The sequence below is a fragment of the Mirounga angustirostris genome, unplaced genomic scaffold, assembly GCF_029215605.1.
Source record: "Mirounga angustirostris isolate CCGP_5_RB_7025 unplaced genomic scaffold, mMirAng1.0.hap1 SCAF_10, whole genome shotgun sequence".
Lineage (NCBI taxonomy): Eukaryota > Metazoa > Chordata > Mammalia > Carnivora > Phocidae > Mirounga > Mirounga angustirostris.
Window position 1 is genome coordinate 431834 of NW_026991718.1, and position 21323 is coordinate 453156.

Here is a 21323-nt window from a genome sequence, read left to right on the forward strand (position 1 = left end):
AATGATAAACTTTCACTTTCAAAATGTGAAATGTCATTCATATGGGGGGATGTCTATTGTGATGAGTGAGCTGCACCTAGTCTTTTTTTTTTTTCTTTTTTAGTTGGCTGTATCCATTTTGCCAAACTCATTTGTGGTTGTGTCCTATATCATTACTTCTGGAAGTGTGACACAAAGCTTCAGTTGTGGAATCTGTTAATGGAGTTACTGCAGAGATAGTTTTTGCACATAGTGGACTACGTATGTCTATGCCATTTCCGTAATTCATTCTTTTATATTAAAATTCACTTTGACAAACATATTGAATATACTCTTGTAACCCTAGTTCAGTGCTGAGTGATCTGAGGATCTCAGAGTTGTTTGTAATGTGACTTTTTTGTCCGTAAGGAATTTTCTCCTATTCTTCTGTGATGATGACTTCGGGATAGCACCGACCAATGGATTTTTCTACAGTGAGGGAGATGTTCTGTATCCCCACTGTTCAGTATGGTAGCCGCTAGTCACAAGTGCTCTTGAGTACTTGATATATGGCTAGGGCACCTAAGGAATCATTTTTAAATCTAATCTTAATGAAGTTAAATTTAAATAGGCACATGAGGCAACTGGCTACCAGATGGATATCAGAGTTGTGGGAGATCAGACACGGAATGGAGCATTGTGTTCTTCATCAGCTGAGACAGTAGACTTTGTTGTTATTGTTGCATTCTCTCTGGATGGAAGCCATAGCATTTTCTAGGGGCCTGGAGTGTTGTGGACGTGTTTTGTCTTTGGCATGTTTTGACTTGTAGTCATACTGATTGCTCTTGGTTTGTTTTTTTCACTGGATTTGAAAGCACATTAAGTTCTGTGGTGTTCTCTCTGTGGGATACAGAGCAGTTCTTATATTGGCCAGCTGTCCCTAAAATTGGCCAAAGTTGGCCAGTTTTACCATCTTTCAAGGTCCAGTTGAAGACTCACTTTCAATGGCACCTTCTTTATCCCAAGTTTTATGTCTTTTGAGCCTCTGGTCCCTCCCCACTGATTCAGCCACATCTCATCTTGCTCTCTCTAGCCTCATTTTTCATGCCTCCCAAACATGCACTGGGTTCCAGTCCTACCAAAATCGCCACCATTCTCTAGCTTTGTCACACCTTTGGTGTCATTTAGTTAGAGTTTTCTTTCTGTCACTGCCGCCTTTCTTGCCTTGTGCTCTGGTCATCTTTCTTACCCCTTGATCCCATCTGAAGTATCATTTTCTTTGGAAAGTTTTCCTTGAGTCCTCTAACTATTCCTCTTTCTTTATCCTCCATGTACTCTCACATCATTGTGTCAGCTCTTGCGTGGTGTGCTTTGGTATTGTGTGGTAACTGGAAGCATATCGTTTATCTTTGTGCTCTCTGTAGAGTGGATGTCACATAGTGAACGCCTAGGAAATGTTTGATAAAACTCAGTTGGAAACTTCCACTGTGTGAAGATTAGTCTGTGGTAAAAATTAGTTAGAAAGTAGATTTTAGCATAAAAATAAAAGGAATTTCCAATTTAATTCCAATATATGTGGCTATTGAGATCCTTTTATGTTTTGGCCAGTATAAGGGGTGTATCATTTCTCTGTTCAGCATAGAATTGAAAAGTGTTTCTGCTGAGTTCAGCTCCGTACGCTTATTCTGAATCCCCATCCTTCTTTATAAAATCCAGGAAAAAACCTTTGTGACTTTTGGATTTCCTATTTTCTCCTTCTACAATGAATTAGAAAGTGTCAACCTGACCCTTTAGTGGCTTCTTTGGAGTGGGACATGCTGTGTCAGTCACTGCGAGTGGACACATATTAGTCCATTACTCTCTTTAGTAAATGAAGGAGACCACCAGCCGTCCTTTACATGTTCTACTTAGCAAGGAAAAGGAATTCTTCCAAACGATTCTTTTTTTTCCCTTTCTTCTTTTTTTTGTAGCTCCTTAAAAGCTTTCTTGTCTTTGTCCTTTTTCAGCAAGTTGTAAGAAATCTAGACCTCATGAAGTGCAAATCCAAACCCTCAATGAATGAATACATTACGACTTTGATTCTTGAAGCGCATTTCAGAATATTATAGCTACTATTATTAGATTAAAATACAGTGCTTAGCTGTAAGGTGCTGTGTGTTACACATTAACAGTAGATATAATAACCACATTAAATTATAAACGTAAATGAGAGCTGACTATACGTGTAATCTGCTTAATGCTCAAGACTTTCATTACTCAGTTGTGAAAATAATAATTTTTGTTTATATATCCAAGCAAAGTAAAGATGTAATTGCTTCACAGAAGCATTTGCATTCATTCAAGTAGAGCCGACAAGTTTGAAGATTACCGGCTTTGTCCCCATGAACAAGATACTACTTTATAAATAGAACAGAATGCATATTTTTTGAATAACTACCAAAATTACAGTCTTCCAGTTTCTTATTAATGTTGGTTATTATGTTTTTTAGATGTAGCAGTATTCCACCATTTAGAGTGTGTTAACGTTTGTTTAGCTAGTATTTGTTGTATAACTTAGCCAATGGTGTTTTCCCCCAGATGAATCTAATTGGATTTGGAAATGGATTATATATAAGGTTCCCATTAAAAAATCATTTTCACTGTGGGAAAACTTGTTATGAACATTTTAAGTGGCTATATAGATTTATACAACTGGACTAATTAATATTTAGAACTGGGGCATGGGCTAAACATAGAGAGATTTTGGATTTATAAAAGGATTGTTTAGAAATATCTAGAAGTGAGCAAAATGGCAGTTGTCTTTCAGTATCAGAGACAACCATTTTTTTTTTTTTTAAGATTTTATTTATTTGAGAGAGAGAGAATGAAAGAGAGAGAGAAAGAGAGAGCATGAGAGGGGAGAGGGTCAGAGGGAGAAGCAGACTCCCTGCTGAGCAGGGAGCCCAACATGGGACCTGATCCCAGGACTCCAGGCCCATGACCTGAGCCGAAGGCAGTCGCTTAGCCAACTGAGCCACCCAGGCATCCCGAGACAACCATTTCTTTTTCCATTCACCAGTTTTGTTACTTTGAACATTGGTGCACACGTCTCTGTATGGACATGTGCTTTGACTTCTCATGTAGGTATGTAGGAATGGAACTGCTAATTGCATGTATGTATGTGTTTAACACTTGAAGAAATGGCCAAATTGTTTCCCAAAGGGGCTGTACCATTTTCCTTTCCTGCCAGGAGGTATTTAGATTCCTGTGTCTCCACATTCTCATGAACGCTTGTTATTACCTGGCTTTTTGATGAAAGCCCTTCTCAGGGATGTGTGTGATATCCCATTATCATTCTGGTATGCATTTTCCAAACAAGTAGTGATAATGAGCATCTTTTTATATGCTGCTGCTTATTGAGCTGTAAGAGTTTTGTTGTGGTGGTGGTTTGTTTTTCTAATTCTGGATACAAGTCCTTTCTCAAGTGTATGACTTGAAAATATTTTTCTCTCTGTGTGACTTGAGTTTTTAAATTTTCTTAATGATAGCTTTTGAAGTGCAAAACCTTTTAATGTTGCTGAAGTCCAGCTTATCAATATTCTTTTATTGCTATTCTGCTTTTGGTGTTGTAGCTAAGAAATTGCTGCCTAACTCAAAGTTATGGAGATTTATTCCTATGCTTTTTTCTAAGCGTTTTAGAGTTTTAGCTCTTATATTTATTGATAAGTAAGTAAAAATAAGACACTTTAAGTAAAATAACTATACGTTTGAGGAATATCCACATATAAAGAGATGAATTTAGAATTTCTTACCATACATAAAAATTAGTTCAGTGGGATGATTTTTATTTTGTTTTATTGTTTTCTGTTTTATGATAGCGTATTCCTTCTGGAAGGATTTTAAATCTCATGTTTGGTATTCACAAAGACAAATTAATATTTTGAAATTTTAAAGGAAACTATTTCATCTGGAATGAATTTTGTTACAATTATCACTTTACTGTCTGTTTTCCCTAGGTGTACTGGAATTTTGGTTTTCAAGCTCATTGTTGAGCCACCCCGTTCAGTTTACTTTTTAGCTCCCTAGACTGTGTCTAAGGATTCTGTAGTTTTGTGGTTTTCCTCAATTTGAACCCTTGGTGCTTCAGTCTAGAACCATGTCCTATAGTAGCTTTTTTTTTAAAGATTTTTTATTTATTTATTTGACAGAGAGAGGCAGTGAGAGAGGCAACACAAGCAGGGGGAGTGGGAGAGGGAGAAGCAGGCTTCCCGTGGAGCAGGGAGCCCGACGCGGGGCTCAATCCCAGGACCCTGAGATCATGACCTGAGCCAAAGGCAGACGCTTAACGACTGAGCCACCCAGGCACCCCAACCTATAGTAGCTTTTGACATGGGACTCCCTCTTGTAATGTTGAGGATATATGAGAAATAAAAGCATGGAGCCAGTGAGGGAGTTGGGCCCTGTCTTAGTTCTCTTATCTCTCTAGATTTGCAGTTTTATATAAATATATAGTCCCAGGCAGTGAGTCTGATCTTGTTACAGGGGATCCTTTTGATTCCCAATCCTCTAAAAAGGAGCACCTGGTAACCACTGACAGCACCGGAATTCTGAGCCCCCACATGTTGAACTCCATTGAACTTGAATGCCTTTCTGCTCTTTTCATCAATTATCCTCAGTATTTTGGAGCAGAGTGAGCACACTGAAACATGGGTTCATTTCTCCATCTTAACTGGAATTCATAATTTTTTTTTTAATTACAAAAATTAATGTAGGCTTTTATTTTAGCAATCCCTTTAAGAGAAGACATGGTTCAGATAATTGACAGTATTTGGCGCATTTTATTCCTGAAAATTAAAAAAAATGAAATGTGAAACATCTGTGATAAAATGTTAACATTTGTTAACTTTTGAGAAGTACATGGAAATTTGTGGTAACTTTGGTTTTTCTACTTTAAAATATGAAATAATTTAATCAACAGTACGTTAATATAAGTTCTTTCTTCTCTGAGTTCTTTCTACCTATAACATGAATCCCACTGCTTAGAGGTAAACATTTTTTTTTTTTAAGTTTATAAAAAATGTTCCAGACTTTTTTTTGAGTATAAACAGATTTTCTGTGCAACTATTGTCTGTCTCATGAAGAATTATTTTATTTTTTAAACTAATATGGAGTCATACTGCATATATTTTTTTCATATAATGTTATTTTTCATGGATATATGCTTTTCTCATTATATACAGACCATTTCTATAAGGGTGAGTTAGTGGTCATTTGATGCACATACAATGATTTATTTATCTTTTACTTTGTTTTTGAACATTTAGATTGTGTTCGATTTTCCTCTATTTTAGACTGAGCTGCACTGAGCGTTTTATGTACACATTTTGCATAGTTATATTAGCATTGCTCTGGGATAGAGTGGTAGAATTGAGCTCCAGAGATGGAGAATTTCCTGTTTTCTTGTGGCGTAGCCTCCGTAAGTTTGTGTAAGTGCTGATTGTGCTTTCTTCACTCTCGTGATGCCAGCACATCACTGGGAACAGACTAGGTCTTCGTTAATTTATTTATTTTTTTTTGATAACGTTGCCTGAGGAATGTTTTCTGTGGGAGACTGAGTTTATGGTAATCTGTGATGTCCGAGTCCTGGATGATAGCACGGCGCTAACACGATTCAGAACACTCAGGCATTTCAGTCAGTGTGTCATGTTTCCTCTCTGAGAGCTGACCGAAGGAGGCTGTGCTCTGCTCATTGGCATGCTTGTAGGATAATGCGTTGGCTCAGTCCATAGCTTGATGGTCAGGAGTGTGCGTCCTGTCATTCTAATTGGCTTGGAGGATCTATATCGCAGATTTCCATTCCTCACAAGGGCTTAGGTTAGCTGCCCCCTTTCGCACCCCCATTGGTATTCCAGGCTTTGTTCTTTCTTTCATCCTGCCCTTTCTTCATAGGGCTCATGCATTTCTAATATATGTGTTTTGTTGTCTTTACGTTTGACTCTTTTTCTAACAAAGAATACGGTTTTTACTTTTTAATTAGTCTTGCTATTTAAATCCACTTGAAAAGATAACTTTGCAAAAATAGCATATCTTAGTGAAATCTGGGAGATTCAACAGTTTCCTTTCCTTTTAAGGAGGCCTTGTGATAGGACCACTTGGCCCTGGAGGGGCTCACGCGTACTGTCCTGAGGGTCTTTTCCTATACTCCTTTGTTTCTACTAGCAGTGGCCCCATCTTCTTTTTCTCCGGTTACCTTTTGCCTACTCACCATAAGCCTATTTCTCCTCCCTGTTTTATCACAACAGCTTGTGTGTTTGGGTCACCAGTGACCTCTTGTTGCTAAATTCATGGGTCAAATCTGTCTTTATCTTATTTGACCTTCCAGTGACCTTGGATACGTACTTGTTTCAGGACAACCTATTTGTCTTCTTTATACCTCATTGGCCGCTTAGGCTCATCGTGTTTGCTGGTCCTTCCTCATTTCCCCAGCTTAAGTGGTGGATACCCCAGGTCTCAGTCTTTAAATCTCCTCACTGCCTATACTCATTCCCAAATGATTGCACCCATTATCATGACTTTAAATATCAGCTTTGTACAGATGATTCCCTGCTTATAGCTTGAGCCCTGGTCTTCTGAATTCCAGGCTTGTATGTATGGCTGCCAACCTAACATTTGTACTTACCTTTCTTACAGACATCCATCTCAGTGTGTTAAAAGTGAACCACTGATTTTAACATCCCACGCTCCACCTGGGCCAACAGTGGTGTTCCTTCTGTGCTCTATCCTATGTCAGAAAATGGCAGCTCCATCTTTCTAGTCGTTTAGGTCATAAAGCTTGTTGTCATCCTCATTTCTTCTCTTTGTCCTACATAACACATACAGTCTGTCAAGAAATCCTGTTGGCTCCACTTTCCCAGTGGACTTGGAATTGGGCCATATTTTACTATTACCACAGCTACCACCCCGGTTTAAATTATCACTGTGTCTCACCTAGAGTTTTATGGTGGTGTTCTGTTTGTCCGCCTGCTTGAGCTCTTTTCCTTGCGACAGTCTGTACTGAACAAGGCGGCCTGGGTGATTCTTTAAGAATACATCAGATCGTGCCACATTCCTCAGAGTACAGACTAAATTTTTATGATGTCCCTCCTACAAGGACACCCATGATCTGTCTCCCTACTAGCTGTTTGACTTGATCTCTTCTCTCCTGCCCTGCCCTCTGCCCTCTCTCCCCCAAATCTGGCTTTGCTCAGCCTACTCCAGTCCTACTGGCCTTCTTGCTATTCTTGAAACTTTCCCATCAAGTTCTCCCTCTGGATCCTTGTGCTTGCTGAGTTCTACCTGCAGTGTTCTCCCACATATACAAACAGATGACTTGTCCTTGCTTCTTCTGGGTCTCTGCTCAACTGTGTCCTCAGTGAGAGCTTCCCTGCTTTCTGCATACACAGTTCTACATCACTGTATTTTTCTTCCTAGCTCTTATCCTATCGTTGATCTGATATACTTCTCTGACATGCTATTTATTTTTTGCTTATCTCTTCTTGGAATGTAAGGGGAGATCTTTGTGGCAGGAGCAATGTTTTGTTCACTGCTATTTTCAGTATCTAGAACAGTGTGTCCTTGTTATATTTAATGTCAAATATATTTGTTGAATATGTGAATAAAATAAATGACAAAGGTTAAGATGTAGATATGATGGTGGGGATAAATTCTGTTACTATAAGGGGAGGAATATTTGAATGGGGTCCAATTTGATAAGTTCTCAGTTCATTGATGAAATAAAGCAAATTTCCTATTTGCCTTTCTTTCCTAATGTACTATGAGTTCTTTGAGAGCAGGGACAATATCTTAATCATCATGGTAACTCTGTTGCCTAGCACTGGGTCTGAAACATAGTAGGCATGCCAGAAGTGTGTGTTTAGTAAATTTATTTTGTGGATGCATTTAGAACTGCAAATCATTTATCAAATGTTATTTAAAAATTGGGTATGGTGCAAGAAAATAAAAATATACTTCAGATACCTCTATTTTTCCTAACTATATGCCTCTTAGTCTTGGTACAAGAATGCTAGGAGATTCAAGAAGGGTTTGATTCCCAAAGCCTCTGATACCGTGTGTCAAATTTGGTGTATGTGTGTGTGTGTGTGTGTGTGTCTCTGTTTGTGACTTTGTTCATGTGTGTGCATTCTATTTTCTGGAGAAAGGACTTACAGCTTTCATCAGAATTGTGTAGGGGTTCATGACTTGCAAAGGTGAAAACATCTAAATTGTAACCTGGCCTGTTAATTAGCGGATGAACTAAAGCAGAATCAGACTTTATAGTCAGTGATTTATTCCATGGGGCATTTTTCTACTGCTTCTTCTGACAGATACTTCTAAGAGTGGCATCACCCATGATAAAGATTGCATTCTTAATATTTTGAGTTCAGGGTGAAATTTACTGTGTTAGGTACAGGGAAGAGCTTTGGATCATCTAAAGATCTGTTGGAGGAGAAGGGATAGTGGATGAGTTTAGTTTGAGTGCTCTTTGTAATCCTTACCAAATTTATGTGTACCACCAACTCAGCTTATAGTGGGCAAACAGATTTCTCAGAAATTAACCCATGTGTTACCAGACATCAGAGAAAGCAACTCCAAAATGGATTATTCATTATAGTAATTGATCAGCAAGAATCGTTTCTCTAAGCCAAGCGTGACATGGGGAGCTATTCTTGTTCTTATGAACCTGATCAGTAATGGTGTCTATTGTAGAATTTGAAAGATACTATTAATGCTTAGTAAGTTAACCTTTGAGCTGTGTAACACACTTGGCATTAATGAGATTTCATGTTAAATTTTATGCTGGGAGTTGTTGATTTGGTTTGGGGGATTAATCTATTTCTGCTGTTGCACATTCTAAATTAATTAGCAGTGTGGAACTATGAATATAAAAAGTGCCAGTAGTAATCATTTGAGGGAGTAAATTTTGCCTAACTTCTCTTTTCTTTCCCCATTACATGTAGTTGAACGAAAACTATTTTCCTCATTAATTTCTCTAGTTACAGTATAATCTTGTTAGATTGTCCCCAAGTTTGATGCTTCTTCTGTGGCCCAAATGAGCCTTTTATTTTACTTTATCTTTTGTAATTCTCATTAGGGGACTCTCTTACAATCCTTTTATCTTGTACATTTCTGAGCATGTGAATTTCATTTATCTTCTGAAACAGACTTTTAAGTTTTATGTATCTTAAATTTCCTATCTTGAGTTAACCTATCCATATGAACTATAAATAAAGTTTAGGTTCATTTTATGAAATGGAATAATTGTTTTATAGCCTATATTTTTTGATGTCTTTCAACTGACTTGATTTTCCTCTGAGTGAAGTGGCATTGTGTTTAAGTGCGATATTTCTTACCTTGTTTATGTTTTTAATTCTACACTAAATGGATTGGTTTATGGATTAGTTGGATTAGTTGATGACATTCAAATCATTCAATATACCCTCTCGATTAAGAACATTCTAAAGGTGAACAAGATCTGAAAGTGTGGCATGAAATCTTATTTGAGTAACATTTAGATACTATAGGAGCAACATATTAGGCTTTAGAAAACGTGTCCTCAGACAGGCAGAAAACCAGACTTCTCGCACGGATCTATGGACACAAACTACAGGGTAGGGATTGTCACATATTTTGAGGATATAGTAATGAATAAACATAGTCCCTACCCTTGAAAAGCTACTGTCTAGTTGGGAAGACAGAAAAACAAAAAAAAAATCAAAATATCAATATATTATGGTAAGTGCATTAGAAGGATGCATCTAATACAGGTGCGTAGGAGAGGGGGTAGTACACTGTCATAACAGGATTTTACTTACAGTAAAAACATTACATGTCAAGGAAAATATGGAAGAGCGTCCTTGTGACCTTGGAGTAGGCAATGATTTCTTAAATATACAAAAAAATGCTAATCATAAAATAAAAAAACTGATAAATTGGAATAATTTAAAATTTAAGTACTTCTGTTGATCAAAAGACAACGTTACAACAATAAAAAGATAATCTGCCAAATATTCACAATCTCTACATCTAATAAGGGATGTGTATTCAGAATATTTAAAGAATTACAAGTGAATAAAAAAAACAGATAATTGACAGAAGAATGGCAAAACACTTGAACAGACACTTCACAAAAGAAGATGCTCAAATGGCCAATATATACATAAAAAATTATTCAACTTCATTAGTCACCAGAGAGATACAAATTAAAACCACAGAGAGATAACTATTATATACTCACTGGTAATGCTAAAAGGAAAAAGAAATGTAACACCAAGTGTTGGCATGGATGTGGGTGACCAGAACTGTTGTAATTGCTTGTTAGAGTTCAGTTGGTATAACCATTTTAGAAAATGTTGGGCAGTGTTTACTAAGTCTGGACAGATGCATACTCTCTATCTAAGTAATCCTTATCTCCAGAAATGCATATGTTCACCAAAAGATAATTATTAGCATGTTCAGGGTGGCACTGTTGGTATTTGCTCCAAACTGCAAAGTATCCAAGTGCTCATCAACAGAAAAAAGGATAAATTCTGATATGTCCACACTGTATAATACTGTTACATTAACAATGTAACAGCATTGCACTAACAGTGAGTTGGATAATCTTTGACTACTTTCAAGAATATGAATGAATTTATGTTGAATGATAGGGATCAGACCCAAAAGAGGACATAATTCCATTCATATAAAGTATAAAAATAGGCAAAACTAATTTATGCTGCCAAAAGTCAAAAGAGCATTTATCTCGGCCGTGGGAGTGGCTGGAAGTGACCACGAAGGCCGTATCTGGGATGCTGGTGTGGTGGTCTGTTACTAAGTGCTGATTACCTGCCTCTGTTACAGTTTATCAAACTGTACACTTACGTGTACACATTTTTAATATATCTTATCCTTGAATAAAAAGGTTTTATAGAAAAATCTCTTAAGCCTGGATTAAAGACAGGAAGGGAGAATGTATACTGGCAGTATTGTCTTTGTATCATGGAATTGTGAATAAGTACTGTCTTTTTTTCTCCTAATCTTATGAATTTTTCAAGCCATCTTTAATGAGATTTTAGTTTTATAACACAGAAGAATAAATGACCTTAAGTGTGTGTGTGTGTGTGTGTGTGTGTAATATTATGTCAGAACCCTATGAAAAACAAGTGGACCACACATTTCGATAGCCAGACCTGGTCAAGAAGACAGGAGACAGGGTGCCTGGGTGGCTCAGTCGGTTAAGCGACTGCCTTCGGCTCAGGTCATGATCCTGGAGTCCCGGAATCGAGTCCCGCATCGGGCTCCCTGCTCGGCAGGGGGTCTGCTTCTCCCTCTGACCCTCTTCCCTCTTGTGCTGTCTCTCATTCTCTCTCTCAAATAAATAAATAAAATCTTTATAAATAAATAAATAAATAAATAAATAAATAAATAAATAAATAAATAAATAAATAAATAAATAAAAAGAAGACAGGTGACACCCTTAGGCCAGTTGCCTGTGGGCAGCATATTCTGCTTAGTGGATCTACAACGTTCTCCTACCTACTCTGCAGTGTTACTGTAAAATTTAGGAATGAACATAAGAAGCACCTGCTCAGTACCTGACACATAGTATACGTTTAGCAAATGGTAGCCATTATGTTTCTTATATATTATAAACAGGACTTCTACTAGACATTGCTCTTGGGGAAAAAAGGTCTCTAGATCTTTCTTATTCCTCTCTGTGGACCTGGTCCTCTGTTCATTCTTCCTCAGTAACTTGTGTTGCTCATTTTTACCCCCACTGCATCTAACCTTGCTCAACTGACCGTGAACATTTGCTTATGTTCCTGACTTCTCTTCTGTTCTTGTCTTCTTTCTCTCAGCTCTTCCCTAAGACCCACCTGGTGACCATGTACTTTATTTCTTAGAAAGTTGGATTTCTCTGCTTATCTGATTTACCTCCGGCCCTTCTCACTTTTAGAAGGATTAGAAATAAAAACACTTACACTTAATGTATTCATTCAGGTAGACAAATACCCTATGGTAACCTTATATGTTTGTGGCATTATGATCTTAATTCAAATTGTCCCTGATTAGTTTAAACTTGGACTAATGCACCAACCTTCTAACTGGATTCTTGTGCCTGGCGTCATATTTTTAAAACACAAATCTGATTGTGCGACTCCCTTTGTTTAGAGTCCTTCAGTGGCTTCCCATCTGTCAGGGCGGCAGCAGAAGTGCTTTGGGCTGGTCAGTGGAGCTCTTGCTCCAGTCCCCTCTCCCTCTTTCCATCCTGGTGTTCTGCCCCTTGCCCTGGTGTGTCAGCGTCTGCACCTTCTCTGACTCGCTCAGGTTTCCTCCAGTTGGCCATGCTGTTTATTTCGTGCTCTTGGTTTGCATAAGTCTGCCTGAAACTCTCTCTGCCATTCCTCCTTTGGAAGCCCTGTCGTGTTTCCTGCTGGAATATTACCTTCTCTGCAAAGCCTTCTGTGATCGTGCCTCCGGCCAGGGGAGGTATGACCTCTCTTCATGTTCCCATGGTGTTTTTTATGCACCTCGGCTTGAGAAGTTGATATTACTCTGCCTCCCTCCCTAGTTTCAGAGCGACTTGTGAGCTCAGACTGTGTCTTAAGCTGTTTTTATCACCTCATGGCCTGGTATCGTGCATGATACTGAATTAAGAGTCACTCAGTAACTGCTGAGTAAGTGAATGAATTCTCATTTGTTTCTGGGGTGGTTTTTTTTTTTTTTTTCAGATGTAAATTTTAAGTAATTCAAAAATACAGCCAATAAATTGAGATGCTTACTATATATTTTACATGTATTTATATATATATATATACACATATATACACATGTATCTATATCTACATATCAGTATCTGTATAAAAAGAGGGAATGTATACTTCAGATTCCTTCTGAGCTTTATTTCTGGCAAAGAACTATTTTTGGCAGTGTTATGCACAGAGGGACACACAGAGCCGACTCCACTCTGTGCACAGTTATTAAGGGGAAAACTCAGAATCCGAGTGAAGCCCAAGTGTCCCTGATCTCCAGGGTTTTCAGTAGCCCAGAGAGCAGTGCTTAGGCCGGACCTGGTGGGTGACACGCATGATTGCCAGCTGTCCAGTGGAAAAAGGCCCCACTCCAGAAACGCAGGCTGGGACCTGGAGGTAACTTTGCCACTGTGCACCACCAGAAGCTCGTCGGCTGGGGTTGGGGCCTTCTGAGAAAAGAGGGGCCCCTGGGAATCAGCTTGTTTTTCTTCTGTTGACTTAAGTCCTACATGATGAACCAGCTGTCAGCGGTGCCGAAGTGGAGAATAAATCAGCCTCTCCTGCCATCTCACACAGGGAAGAAATTAAGGAAAGAAAAGAATTGTAGTAATGCTACCATTAAAACTATTTGTGTTTTTTTGTGTTCCCTTCCGGTTTTTTGCCCAGTCACATATGAAGCACTTTGTGCAGCCCTGGCCCACAGCAAGCCGTCATCATTATTAGACTTGGAGGGAGAATTCTGTTTTTTCCTATGTAGGACTTTCTACCTTGTCCTTTCAGAAGCGTTGGATAATGAGCTAAACTCCAAACTATTATTTTTAGCATGGTTGCCCTTATGAGTATATAAGCAACTTAACATGATTTTTTTCCTTATTAAAATCCATTTTTTATGTTGTTGTTTTCATAATCAAATTACAGTGATTGCATTGAGTTGATAGTTTATACTTTTCCCAATATCCAAAAAGTTCATAGGAAACGCAATTTTTTAAATTTTTTTTTAAATTGAGATATATTTGACATAAAAACCTTGTGTTAGCTTAAGGGATACAACTTATTGATTTGATACTTTTTTTTTTTTTTAAGTAAGCTCCACACCCAGTGTGGAGGCCAACACGGGGCTTGAACTCATGACCCCGAGATCATAGACCTGAGCTGAGATCAAGAGTGGGATGCTCAACCAACTGAGCCACCCAGGTGCCCCTGATTTGATACATTTATTTTGCCAGGTGGTTGCCATTGTAGCTTAGCTATAACACTATTACTATTCCATAATTATCATTTCTTACAGTGTTGGGACACAATTTTGTGTGTGTGTGTGTTAAAAGCACAGTTTAGAAAATCTTACAAGAAACCTTAAACGACAAATTGGACAAATTGTAAGCATTGGTTGATGTAGCTTAAATTCATTTCCTTTTGCAAGTAAGAGTAAAGTTCACAATGGTTTTCTAGAAGTTAAGTATCCTAACATGATATTATTTGTTTTCTATTGCTGCTATAACATATTACCACAAATTTAGCCACTTAAAAACAGTGCAAATTGATTATAATTCCCATGGGACGGAAATCTGGGAGACTTAGGTGGGTCTCCCCTTAGTCACACATGGCCAAAATCATGATGCCGACAGGGCTGTGCTCTTTTCTGGAGCTTCTAAAGAAGGATCTGTTTCCATGCTCATTTATGTTGACAGAATTCAATTTCTTGTGGTTATAGGACCGAGGTCCCTGTTGCCTTGCTGGCTGTCACCTGAGGGCTTTTCTCAGCTTCTAGGTGCCACTCACACCTTGGCTTGTGGCCCCTTTCTCTATCTTCAAAGCCATCGATAATGGGTTGAGTCCCCTCATGCCTCAGGTGTTTCTTGCCTCTGCCCCATGGCATGTCCCAGACACCCTCTGTCTGACCCCAGCTGGGACAGGTTCTCTGCTTAAAGGCTTGTGTGACTAGGTTAGTCCCACCCCGATAATTTAGATAATCACTTCAAGGTGTGTGTCCTTAATCATATCTGCAAAATCCCTTTGCCATGGAATGCAGTGTATTGCCAGGGTCCAGGGATTTGGACGTGGACATCTTTGGGGCCCGTAATTCTACTTACCATGTAGGGCAGCTGTCAGTTTGGTCTACAACAGTGCATTTGTATCCTCAGTATTTGTGATGTGTGATGTCCTGGCAATTACTGAGTGATTACATGATTTACGTTTTTTATTACTTTTATAATACATGAATAAGTGATGTGATGTGGACCTAAATAGCCAAACTATGCTCTCCTTCTATCAGTATCAGGAAGGCTATTGAAATAGAGGGACTAGGCCTTAACTTCACTTTCATTTAAATGGAAAACTTAAGAAAAAATAAGTGGAAGTAGATAAACACTAAACCAAGAACTTTGTTTTTGTAGAACAAGTAGTGTTTTTCTTTGATCAAAAGCAGATGTGGTTGTTGTTTCTATTTAAAATAATGTTAATGTAGGGCGCCTGGGTGGCTCAGTCGTTAAGCGTCTGCCTTTGGCTCAGGTCATGATCTCAGGGTCCTGGGATTGAGCCCCGCTCCGGCTCCCTGCTCAGCGGGGAGCCTGCTTCTCCCTCTCCCACTCCCCCTGCTTGTGTTCCCTCTCTCGCTGTGTCTCTCTCTGTCAAATAAATAAGTAAAATCTTAAAAAAAAATGTTAATGTATTAGCATTTTTCTCCACGTGGAATCTCTCAGATGAGTAAATGGAGAGTCAGAATTTTAGCTGATTGCTTCCAGATTGGCAGGAGGCTTCATGTTATAAACCTTTTAAACACTATTAATCATCCACTTGTTTAGGTGAAAAACAGAATACCTTTCAACATTTATAGATGGGTCCTCCGAGTCTCCTACCTTTGTCTGGGTCACCATAGCATTGTTCAAATGACTAAATTATTTCATAATTAACCTGTATAATAAATATTTTCAAATGTCTAAGAAATAAACATGAGTTTTTCGTTGGTAGGATACTAGATTGGTAAGAAAGAACCCGTTATGTGCTTCATAAATGTTTCTGAAGGGGATTATTTGACTAATGCACGGTGATGGTTTTTCCTTTACCAGATTTCTTTTGTACCTGATCCAAGGAGGTACAATGTGCCAGGAGTGCTTTGTTTCACATTTTTTTGTTGCTGGCAAAGATGGATTTTTAAATTTCTCATGTCCGAGAAGCGTAAGTCGTCTCATGATCACTCTGTTCTTCTAGCCATGTGCATTTTTTGCTCTTGGCCTTTTCTGTTTTAACTAGGGTGAAGTCGGTGTTCCTGGCAGCAACTCCGACCTCTTCGGCTGGAGCACCGCTGCGACCAGGAAGGTCCTGTCCAGCACCACGATCACCACCAAGGCCGTGCTGCAGGCGGTCAGTGACGGGCAGTGGTGGAAGAAGTCCTTAACTTACCTCCGACCGCTTCACGTAAGCAAGACCTCTGTCTTTTCAGAATCCATCCTCGGGCTTCTGTCAATGCATTAGCACTGCTTCTCAGTCGTTTTCGTGTTGTGAACAGCTTTATCTTCTCTAGATTATTAAATCATCTCTGAAGAAATCGAGGCCTCCCATCAGATAGGGGAAGAGTCATTTATTTTATAGAATGTAACCTACTCCCATAGGGTGCTTGCAAAAGACACTGATACAGATTGGGGTGGGGTTGGATTTGATGTCAGAATTAAAATTTGGTGGGACGAAAAGGAAAATGATTTCATCGGTGCTTACTTGTTTTTGCTATATTTCTATGGGCCAGTAGTCGAGGAAAAGCACTGGAAGATGGCATGAGGGCTGAGGTTATTGGGGCTGCTAGAACAATCATACCACATACTGTGGGGCTTAAACAACAAACATTTCTTCCTCGCGGTTCTGGGGGTTGGGAAGTCCAAGATCAAAGCTCTGGCAAATTAGCTTCTGGTGGGTTCTGCTTGCTGCGTTCTCACATGTTGCAAGGGTTGAGGGAACTCTCTGCAGGGCTCCAACATCATGAGCCCGTCACCTCCCAAAGGCCCCCATATCTTAGTTTTTTTAAATGTATTTATTTACTTTTAATTGAAGTGTAGTTGACACGGAATGTAACAGTAGTTTCAAATGCACAGCATAGTGATTTGATAACTCTATACGTTATGCTTGTACTCACAAGTGTATCTACCATCTGTCATGATATAACACCATTACAGTACCTTGACTGTGTTCCCTGTACTTTCATAACCCGTGATTTACTCATTCCATAGCTGGAAGCCTGGACCTCCCACTCCCCTTCACCCACTTTGCTCATCCCCCACCCCATACCCTCTGGCAGTCATCAGTTCTCTTATTTATGGGTCTGCTTACGCTTTTTTGTTTGTTTGCTCATTTGTTTTTTAGATTCTACATGTAAGTGAAATCATATATTTGTCTGACTTATTTCCCTTAGCATAATACCCTCTAAGTCCATCCATGTTGTCGCAAATGACAAGATCTCTTTCTTTTGTATAGCAGAATAATATTCCATTGTGTATATGCACCCAAAGGCCCCACTTCTTAATACCATCATGTTTTGGGGGCTTAGAATTTCAACATGTGAATTTTAGCAGACGACACATTCAATTTTTAGTAGGTGCTTTTGGTAAAGAGAACAGCGTAACAGATTCTTTCACCCATTCTGGAAATAGAGGTTGGGACGAGTGGTATAACGATGGAGTGTGCTTTCTGTGACCAGTGAACATATTGCTCCCCTGCTGTCTTCCCTGCGCTCTCACACTGCAGTCCTTAGTCTCTCTGGAAAGCTTGAAGGACAAAGAAATATGCTTGTTTATAAGTTCACCCCAAACACTCAGTGGGTGTATCGTTCATTTCATTCATGCTCCAAATGCTCCTCAGGCGTTTTCTGTGTGTCAAAGCTCGTGCTAGTGATTGGGAGCAGAGTTGGGAAACCCTTCACGTGCGGAGCCTGTATTTCAGTGGGGGAGACAAAGAAACCCACCAATAAAGTATTTGTAATAATGTAACGGTAGGTGGTAGTGAGGACTGTGAGGATAACTTCAAGGTAAGGGGAGAATGCTTGATACTGGGGGAGTGAAGGTCTGATTTAGATCGGAAGGTTGGTGTATCAGGAGTCACTCTTGAGCAGAAACCTGACTGAGCCAAGCAGAACAAGTACAGAGAGCCTTTTTTGAAGGAAGATGCTTGACATCTTTGTAGAACAGAAAGGAGGCTTGTGTAGTATGAACAGAGTAAACAGCGGGAGGAATGATGGGGGATGAAATCAAGGAGGTGGTAAGAAGAGGCCAATGTGCCAAGCCGTGTACAAACTATGAGGAGGACCCCGGATTTTATTCTGAGTAGGACGGAAAGCGGTTGGAGAATGTAGGCAGTGCGGTTGTGTGATCCAGCTTCACTTTCCGAAGACCATTTAAGTGCTTTGTGGAGAACTGACAGCATGAGTCAGGGCAGGGGCAAAGAGGTCTCTGATCTGGTGCTCTAGGGGAGAGGTGGTGAAGGGGTGGACCGGGGCAGCGGTGAAGCAAGTGGGAGATGTATTTTGTGGACCTGTGAATGGTCTGGATGTGGGATATGCAGGGAAGAGGGGAAGCAAGGGTGACGTAGCCGAGATGGTTGGGTAAATGTCGATCCCACAGACAGATGGTGGATGCTTGACTCGGGGGTACGTCTGCACCTCTCTTCTCATTGTGTGTATCACACTGGGTATGATTATGGTGACTTTTCTGTCTCGCGTCTTGGACTTCTTGAGCCTACGTGCCTCAGACGAAGTGTGGAACCCTGTGCCTGATACCAGATTGTTTTTGTTAAGTGTCAGTTGTCATTCTCATCATCATTTCCAGCAGTGCCTTCACAGTTTCCCGAGGCTGTGGTTGGCATCAAGTGAGGACTCCGTAAACTCGGAGGAATGGGTGACTGTGTTTGACTTGGCTCTTCCAGTGAGGAGCTTTACGATCTGAGGAAGGTCAACCTGAAGACAGTTAACTACTAGGGATCCGAAAGCGCTTGCCAGTGAGGACCGCTGCTGACAGGTCCTGAAGGCAGTTGTGGGGTGGCGGGGAAGAGGCAAGGGGCGCACTTCCATCTTGCCTCCAGCTTGGTAGGGTTTCAGCAGGTGAGATCCTTGGTGGGCCTGGAAGCAGGGTGGGGTCTGCCGAGGCAGTCAGCATGGACAGGGCCCTCGTGGTGGAAGAAAGGCATAGAAGCTGGTAGGACACATGAAGTAGATCTTGGTTGGAATAAAGAATTAGTCTTGAATGTTTGATTGACATTGAAGAACTTTAAATGTTATTTTACATAGTTTAGACTTGCTACTGTGGCCTGTTAGTCTTGTTCAGAGCTACTAAAGATGTGCTGAGCAGGGCAGCAATATGTACAAAATGATGTGTTGGGAAGGTTACTCTGACTGTAGGATAGAAAACTTGTCGTGTGTTTAACACTGATTGCTTCTTTGTTTTTAATGCACTGATGTCCAAATGACCAGGAAAATCAGAAGGCACTGCAGGCTGAGGTTGAAGGGCTGCTTTTAGAATGTGGGTGCCATTCTTACCCGCTCTGCTGGGCGTCCATGTCAAACTGACACATAGTCCGTAGATCCCACAGTTCACGTGGATCCATTTCTCTGGAAACAACCCTCCTTCTCCCCTCCGCATCTGCCCTCAGCGCTCTTTCCTTCTATCCACTGTTCTTCACTTTGTTCTGTTTAGGGGCAAGAATTCGGTGGTGCTTATCAAATTGGAACCATAGCCAATGAAGGTCTAGAAAAACAAGGCTGTCATCCTTTTTATGAATCTGTCCTCTCCGATCCCTTTGTCATAGAGGTAAGGACAGTGTGCCTAAGAACATAGATTCAACTGTTATGCTGTTGTGGGCATTTTAGTATAAACAAAAATGAAAATGTTCCTGAAAATTTACTTCTTTAGCTTCGTTCTTACTCATGTTACTCACTGGTTTTATGTGACTTTTTTTTCATATATATATATTTTAAATATTTATTTTATTTATTTTAGAGAGAGGGAGTGAGTTGGGGGAGGGGGGAGGGAGAGAGAGTATCTCAAGCCGACTTCTGCTGAGCACAGAGCCCAACGCTGGGCTCGATCTCACAACCTGGAGATCGTGACTTGAGCTGAAATCAAGAGTTGGATGCTTAACTGACTGAGCTATCTAGGCGACCTGGTTTTATGCGATTTGTATATATTATATTATGAGATTAAAATCTGTTTCAAGCTTTACATATAAAATAATATGTTTTAGTAAGTGAGAAGTTATAATTTGAATCATCAAAAGATATAAAATCCTGTAATTCTGTTCTAAGGATATCTTTAAAGAAAAAAGTTACCAGCTAAAAGGTGTAACTGCTTCTGTCTAGTCTGCAGTGACCTATGACCCCCACCAGCATGTTCCAGTGGAAAGCTTTGCAGAGGTATTGCTAAGAACTGGGAAGCTGGCTGAGACCAAAACTGAAGGGGAAGAGGTATTTCCAACAACAGAAGGTATGAAAGAAGGTTCTAGTTCCCTGACAGTGTGTAACTCCTATTAGGGGAACCATAAATGAAAAATGATGAGTGAATGGGGGTGGGGAAAAACAATAATAAAGTTTTGTAATTCTGAATAACTTAACTTGACACCATCATGCATTTATTTAAAACATTTGAGTACTTCCGGTTTTCCGGATACTTACTAATATTGAGGATTTAAAAGGATAAGTATGACATAATTGAAGTGATTCTTACAGGTGTTTCTGATCTTATGTGTTAATTAAGAACTCTTAAGTATTTGCTTCACAGAATGTAGATGTATATTTCATCTTAAGAATTTTCTGCATGGCCACATATCTTTCTGTGTAGAATTTTTTTGGAAAGAATTAAATGTATGTAAGTTCATCAAAGATACCTTTCCATGTGTATGTTTTTTTTTCTTTTTAGTCTCCTTACTTCTTTTTAAGGTTCCAGGATAGTTTCCTTGACTATTTTTTTTTTTTCAGTTCCCCCTCTCTCTGCTCTGCATCTTTAGTGAATACCTCATGATATAAAGGCTGCTGGAGCTCCAGCTATCTCTCTATATTCCAGGCATCAGTAAGGAGAAAAGAGGAAGTAGGGCAAAACAGTCTCCTTGGTAGTCCTATCCACGCCTTCCACTTAGATATTTCTGGCTGTCTTTCACTGCCAGTAAACCTGGATGATGTGGTCTTAACTGAGCACTTTGCTGCATGGAATAAAATTTGGGGAAAATGTATATGGGGAATAAAACTGCCGTTTTCCCAGAAACCTGATCCTGTCACTCATTTTTGGATAATCCTTCTTTCAATCAATAGTTATATGTAGTTGGGAAGAGGGGAAGCAAGTACCATTTTTCTATCTACTCTGCAGGCCTCTTGGATACTAGAGGTTTTTACTAAGTATACCATTTTCCTTCAGTTCTGAGATGCATTTTTTTTTTACCTTTATTTCTGAAATCAGGGTATCTCACAGTTGATGAGTACATTGGTTTTTTTTTTTTTTTTCCTCCTCCAAAAAGCTATTATTAAATTCATGGCACACCTTACAAATAATGCTGAATATACGTGAAGAGTATAGTTGCATTGCTGTTTACCCTTTTAATTATTCTTTATTACTACTTTTCTTTTTTAAATTATCCTTTAATTTTTTCAAT

The 21323-nt window shown here is 39.5% G+C and overlaps 1 protein-coding gene across 5 annotated transcripts in view; it reads left to right on the plus strand.

Annotated features, from left to right (window-relative positions):
• The window catches only part of NBAS (NBAS subunit of NRZ tethering complex), a 322841-nt gene that overhangs the window by 170458 nt on the left and 131060 nt on the right, over positions 1 to 21323 (plus strand). For all 5 annotated transcript variants that reach the window (XR_010405385.1, XM_054509604.2, XM_045884116.3 and 2 more), the window contains 3 exons: positions 15957 to 16121; positions 19379 to 19492; positions 20041 to 20164. Coding sequence is in view for 4 of the 5 variants with exons in the window: in XM_054509604.2 (XP_054365579.2) it covers positions 15957 to 16121; positions 19379 to 19492; positions 20041 to 20164 (403 nt within the window). In the remaining variant the exon portion in view is untranslated. The remainder of the gene's footprint in view (positions 1 to 15956; positions 16122 to 19378; positions 19493 to 20040; positions 20165 to 21323) is intronic.